The 7,113-nt window shown below is 32.3% G+C and overlaps 1 protein-coding gene across 1 annotated transcript; it reads left to right on the forward strand.

Moving 5' to 3' along the window:
* The first annotated feature begins 1,630 nt into the window (after positions 1 to 1,630).
* On the forward strand, positions 1,631 to 6,829 carry LOC132715428 (thrombospondin-1-like). The gene is made up of 8 exons (XM_060698433.1): positions 1,631 to 1,738; positions 1,922 to 1,969; positions 2,456 to 2,535; positions 3,525 to 3,581; positions 4,812 to 4,941; positions 5,352 to 5,474; positions 6,074 to 6,244; positions 6,509 to 6,829. The coding sequence occupies exons 1-8, from the start codon at positions 1,726 to 1,728 to the stop codon at positions 6,700 to 6,702; spliced, it is 816 nt and encodes a 271-aa protein (XP_060554416.1). The 5' UTR covers positions 1,631 to 1,725; the 3' UTR covers positions 6,703 to 6,829.
* The last annotated feature ends 284 nt before the right edge of the window (positions 6,830 to 7,113 follow it).

A 7,113-nucleotide genomic window follows, 5' to 3' on the forward strand; every position in this document is an offset into this window, starting at 1 on the left:
ATGATGCTTGTTAAAATACTCAATTGAAATGTTCTTTATATCGAATTACAAAGGTTGGATGGAAGCTTGAAAATTACATCGATCATTATTTTCTTTATCAGCATGATGATTTCATTTATACTAAGTTATCTGAGCAACAATATGTTCACGTGTATGTTTTCTATCGTTATTTTTTATCATATTTCATCGGAGTGATTGATAAACCGAACGAAGTCAACATTTGCACGAGACGTTATTTTTTATGCGCGGTGATTAACACATAAGCAATGTCACCTACATGCACTCAAGGTATGTCATCAAACTAACTTTGAATGAGGGAAGTGTTGAAAGATGATAACAGCTTTATTTATTTCAGTAACGTCAACAAACTTCATACTTCTTGATGAGTTAAAAGTACTTCAGCGTTAGGACATTTGCCCAATCTTAAGGTGCTTGATCAGGTAAAGCAAACTTTTGGGCCGTTCAAGAGATGTTGATTCAGTCTTTATTGCAAGACCATCATCGTAATGAAAGAAAATGTTTCCGAAGTAGCCGCAATAGTCCTATGTTTTTTTTACTGATTAATCTTATTTAATCTCGCCGAACAACCTGACAAATACGATTTGAACCAATAATCCATTTACTTTCTAGTCATTGTTATCCGTAAAAATAATTAAAAAGTGAATAATTGATATAATATAGAAAACCTATCATTTTCTGAGTCGTCGATTATTTAAAGGATAAAACGGCGTGAACGTAAATAATTTGATATTGATATACAATTATTTGCATGCGCGTGGCTTCTTTATTTATTTGACATTCAAAACAATGCATTTTCATTTTTAAGCAACTATATTCCTTTCAAATAACAGTCCCAGTGTTCTGTTTACGTCTTCCTTCGTTAATTTTAGCGTTAAAAATGGTGAATTTGTATTTATTTTATATCTAAATTCCATTTGGAATTGCATTGTGTATTCATTTGATACATGTTTTGTATGTTTACATGTTCTGTGATGCCCTGTCTTGTAAATTATCGTTAGCGGTAAGTATTTTCTTTCCATCCTCCCCAAGTCCCATTCCTTGCCAATTCCGCGGCCCATATCATTTTATTTATTACAATCCTGTCCCTCCACAATTTTCACAGCGGTGCCTTCTGAGTGCCCTGTCAGTGTGACTTAGGTTATGTCGGAGGCTGTCTTCTGTGGACGTCGCCTTTCTTTGTTGGTCATTTTTCCATTTATTTATGTATTTATTTATTTATTTTGTTGTTGATAATACAGGTCAGTACGACTTAAACGTTAATTTAAAGTTACACATAGCTTACTCCTGAAATATGTTTATGAATTAAACTCATTAAATTAATAACAAGTTATCATCAAAGTTTAAATCCGCATTACGTAAAAGAGCAATACTAGAATTTATTATGGTATTTGGTTGTTTGTTGTTGTGTGTGTGTGTGTGTGTTTGTGTGTGTGTGTGTGTGTGTGCGAGTGTGTGTGCGTGCGTGCGTGCGTGCGTGTGTGTGTGTGTGTTTTCCTTGTTTATTTCAATTTGAAAGATTAAGAAAAATCAGTTAAAAATAGTCTGCACATAAGTTTGAAATGTACAATAACGTTATAAAAGTTTGCCAAAACGTGTCTACAGATCTTGTTTCTGTCCCTCTAAAGTCACGATTCGTTTATCTCTAGATATAAATAGATTAAGACTGCCGCATAATTGGTAATCGTAACATGTTAGCTGAAAAGCATGGACAGACATCGTATGTACTTTTAGATTTAATATATTTTTGATTTTATTAAACTACGTAATATGAATCTCATTTAAATATTGAAATACATCATTGGCAATTGTAATATATACAGTCATGCAATATAATTTTATACAGGTGTATTTGTATGAATATACATATACATAAAATAAATATGTATTCGATTTTTTCCAGATGCAATATTTTTACTATTAGTGTTCCAGATATGTGTTGCCAAAATAGGTAAGAGTAGGAAATTATCTACAATTTTACTCCTGAAATAAGTTGAATGTATGGCTAGATTATTTTCTTCATAAGCAAGAATGGACAATAACTACCAATTAATTTGATTTGTTATACATCAAATCTTACTCTATTTAGATGTAGCTATAAATAAGATTTTTTTCAACGCGAAAATAATTATCTTAAAGTAAATATCTAATAAATAAACTGTTGATTGAAATTTTATTTTGTCCAATGAGACATTTAATCTATTTAATTGGCGCCAACTTGTCATTAAGTACTATCCCGTTTATTCAGTGCAAAGATTCATATATTTAGTAGGTTAGTAAGTGTTTAGTACATTGCCATGTTGAAATGTTGGAATTCTTTGGCTAAATCTATACACCAAAGTCGCTGTGACTTATCTGTCACAGTGTATATTTGCTCGTAACATTCTTTCTTTCATTTACATTATATTATGTTGGCCACTTACATATTTTTTTACAGATTCACTAAGCTGTTTGTTTTGTCAGAACATTGATGATCCCTTCCAGTGCAACATCACTGTGTCCTGTCAAAGTTTACAAGTAAGATATGTTCTTACATTGCACTGATATATTGTAATTATCATAATCATAACTTTGAAAATTTAAATTTCACTATAATTGAAACATGGCCTTGATCCGTCATCCGTCTCAAACAAACGATTTCTTGATTAAAATGCGGACACCGTACTCACTATGGTTACACTCGTAAAATATTGATGCATGTATATGATTATTTAATTTTACCCATAAAATATGGTGCTATATTAGTAAAATAATTATCATATTTATACACACAAAAAAAAACAAATGTGAAAAATGAATATGAAAATGGGCGGAATCAAAACTTATATTCATTTTTTGGGACTACTTTCTCAAATTATTATCTGTGACAGTCTGTAGCTTCAGATACTCATTTCACTATCATAAGTTATCTGGTTATGTTTTCTCAAGACAGTTCTAGGTGGCTGTGATTAATTGTGTATTAACTGCATCCCGTGCCTTCAAAAATATTTATAAATGTGTGCTGTACAACCTCAAATGCGTAACAAATGGAAGTTTTTAACTTTTAATTGTGTTTTTTTATTGAAGGTAAAATTTAAAAAAAAACAAGTGCTTTTTATTATTTTTCGTGACATGTGGTTTATCTTTTCTCTTAAAATAATTAAATTCAATATATTTTACTTGCCTTTCCGGCTCGTGAAAGTATATGGAATTTTATCTAAGTATATATGTTTTCACTCAAACGAAAAATATCCTCTTGATATTTCATGGTATGATGCATCCATCCATTCAAATGTTTATAACACCCAACATTTTGATTGAAAATATACATTGGACTGTCAATGTATTTGTAATATACCAATTTATAAGACTATTAGTGTTTAATTTATATCCAAATCCATGGTTACCCACCACCCCGCTTTTATGTCATATAAGACTAGGGATAGTTGGTGATTTTTCATTTGAAATTTGATTTATGACAGCAGTTATGATAATATTATGTAATATTATGTATATCATATTATCAGGTATGTTTTCTTCACGAGAAAGGAGGTATATACAATATGGGCTGCACAGGTAGTCAGGTAGGTTGGAAAATTAACTTATGTTTTTCTTTCTTTTGCCATAAGCCGTGAAAACTTACTTCCCGTCAGAAATTTCAACTAAATTTAAAAATCAAAATAAATAAGAGGGAACATAAAATAAGAAAATAGAAATAAATCAATATGTAACAAATGACAATATATTCTCTCCTGTAGGTCACCTAGCTACTTGACATTGACACTAACGTAATATATTATGCATAGTATTCAATACCAAATGAAGTGTAGTGTAATAATGGTACTATCGTATGCTTGGAGTCTAAATGTTTTTTTTTCTTAAAAAAAAACTAGATTACATTTTCTACTGTAATCAGAATTTGCTTTGACTTGACCATTACAACCCTGACTTAGTTTGTTATTTCAGTTGATTCACTTCTTTATACTTTCTCCCTACCTCGTCCTTTTAATTTCACATTTCTGTCCGTTGCCCTGCTCCTGTGTCCAAGTATTTGTGCTTTTATTTGGTTGACATATTTCTTTTCGTTTCTTGGCCCCGCCACCCTCTTGCCTCTTTTCCTTATATTTTTGTTGGCATTTTAATGTCCTGTTCAATATCAAGTCGGTTTCTGTGATTTCCTTCCTTGGAATTGTTCATTCTAACACCCCGTCCGTATTTTTTTCATTGTGGCCTCTCCTGTTGTTGTCGTGTATCCTGCTAAACTGCCTGCTGTGTTGTGTAGGGGGTACGTCCTTTGAATGCCGCCATTCCTAGTTGATCTTTTTCAACTAGGTTTTCAATTTCGATTGGGGGTTAGTCAAGGCGAGCGGGCGGGCGTCATACAAGATGGTTTCCGGTCAAAAACTTAATTTAAGGTCTTCTGATCTTACTGAAACTTAGTAAGCTTATGTAAAAGTGAAATAGTGATAAAATAGTGTTTAAATGAAACTTCGCGGATAGCAAGCTGTACATATATACATATCTCGTGATTTCTTTCGGGTCCCTTAGGGTCAAGATCTAGGTCACTGTTAATAAAAACAGAAAAGAAAATTAATGTGAACGTCGCCTTACCGTGATAATGTTTGTTTCCATTTTTCAACTATAATATATCCTATGGTGAGCGCTTGTAAGCAATTTAAAGACATTATGGTCCTCAATTATTCTACCTTTCCATTTGCATTTACCGTCAGTGTGTTCAAATCTTATTTTGGCGATATCAGATTATGTATACGTTGCCGTTCAAGGTAAATTTTGTTCTCATTTTCTTATATTAGCAATGTGGTGGTGTTGCCGGAGCGGGACCTGGTATTGTAGGACGTAGTGTACAAAAGAAACAGTCTTCTGAATGTCACGAATGTTGTTCTACTGATTCCTGTAACTCTTTACTGTGTCAACACTCGAAACGTATGCATTTACTTCGTTTATATCATAATGCATTGTTCAACTTAACGTTTAATTTCGTTTATAAGAGTACCTTTATTTTTCCATTTTGGATTTGTGTATAAAAAGCTATTATAACTGTGTTTTGTGTTTTTTAGTTAATCTGATAGATAAAATTGGAATATGTCAGTTTAAAGTTGAAGAAGATACGTAAATTTGTATTCGCCAGTCTAGATATGCAGAAAAATATAAGTACAGACACAACAATTTACTCTTTCTATTTATTTAACATAAACAATAAATATGAAACCCATTTAACAAGACTTTAGTTATAACCAAGAAAATAAGAACGGTTTTGTTCTTGGTATAAATGAAGAAGTCTGAAAATAATTAAATCATGAACGTTTTAATATATCATTATAATTTTCTTTTAGCGACCAGTTGTCGAAATGATGAGACTGTTGACTGTGCAAAGATGAATTCCCTGTTTCACATCTGTGCTGACATTCATCAAGCTAGTTTGGTGTGCCCACAGTTTTGTAACCTTTGTGGAGTGGGTAATTTTTTTTAACTCTATGTATTGAGATAAATGAACTTGAACAAATTCGTGTTTTGGGAGATCACTGTTGAACAGTTGTTCAGTAAGGAAAGATTGAAAAGCGCAATTTAGTTTGGCAGCGAAGCATTTATATAAAAATTGATTTTCTTAAGGGTGCCTCTGTCATGTATGTAGTATGTTTTTGACATTTGTTTTTGAGTAGTTTGAAAATGATGCTTGTGCCAATGCCAATACGGGTAGGACGTGAGTATCGCATTGTTCGTTTGTTTGCCTTTTCCCGTTTGATGCCCCTCTTGGCATTCCCTGCTTAAAAATGTTGGGAAATTTATTGAAAATTAGTCTCATTCTTTAAATGTTGAGAAAATGCTTTTCAGACCCTCAACAAATGGCCATAACCTACAAGAACTATCATATCTTAATCAACTTAACTCAATCATTCATTAGAGAGTTGGTCCTTCCCATATTTAATTATACTTTTCTTTTGAAGAGACAGACGTATTTAATTTGAGGAAACAATTTATCGTTTTTGAAAATGAATCAACTTTTGAATTGAATGTATTTTCAAGATTTAACAGTGTTTATTTATTCGTTCTAAAGTTGATGGCAACTGGGGCGCATGGTCATCATGGTCAGGCTGTGACGTCACATGTAGTACAGGATCTCAAACAAGATTTCGAATTTGCTCGGATCCTGCTCCTGCAGGCGGCGGTCTTGATTGTGTTGGAAAAGCCTCTGACACAAAGATCTGCAAAAACGATGCTTGTCCTGGTAGCGTCTTAAGTGAAACTCGATACAAATTTGTCCAAAAGTTATAATATTGTGTTTTTAACCAAGCAAATTTAAATTGAATAAGGTGTAATAAAATGATTAAATGAAACTAAATTTGGATAATAAGTGCTTTCAGAAATTTAGTAGATATTCATTCCCGTCTTGGAAATATTGCGTTTCTTATAAACATATAAGTTTAAACTACGCGCTCGTTTGCACCTATTTTATGATTAGATTGTTTAATTTGTGATGTGTCTCATTAAGTTCATGGCGGATGGAGTCAATGGACTACATGGGGATCGTGTTCAGTCACATGTGGCGTCGGCATGCAAAGAAGGGACAGATCGTGTTCAAAGCCTTACCCAACTTTATTTGGCGACCATTGTTTTGGTGATTCCAGAGATGATAGAGTATGCATACCTGGAGCTTGTTCAGGTATTAATATAGATAAATACTGACAATTATTCTATTGCCTTGAATTGCACTATTTTATCTTGTGTTGCAATGTTTTCTTTCTGTATTGGACAATGAAATGTCCTGTATATTCTGTATAAGATGTATGAGTATGTCTTCTTCAGTGCATGCGTACCGTAAATAAATAACGCTAACAAAAAAGAATTTTTCTATTGACATATGTAAAAAGGTTTAAAGGAATTAAAAGACATTATTAGAATTAAGATTTTTTGGTTCATGATTGAAAATAGAATATATATGCATATGTATTTAACATCTTTTTCAATACTTTACTTGATATGTTTGAATTCTGTTCAGCTATAAGAATCATAGACGAGAATCTAGCCGCTTGTCTCTGTTCTTTTGAAGATGTACACTTGTTTAATTATCGTATGTTTAATATTACAACATTTAAA

Source organism: Ruditapes philippinarum, unplaced genomic scaffold (assembly GCF_026571515.1).
Source record: "Ruditapes philippinarum isolate M1 unplaced genomic scaffold, ASM2657151v2 ctg4058_1_1_1_1, whole genome shotgun sequence".
NCBI lineage: Eukaryota > Metazoa > Mollusca > Bivalvia > Venerida > Veneridae > Ruditapes > Ruditapes philippinarum.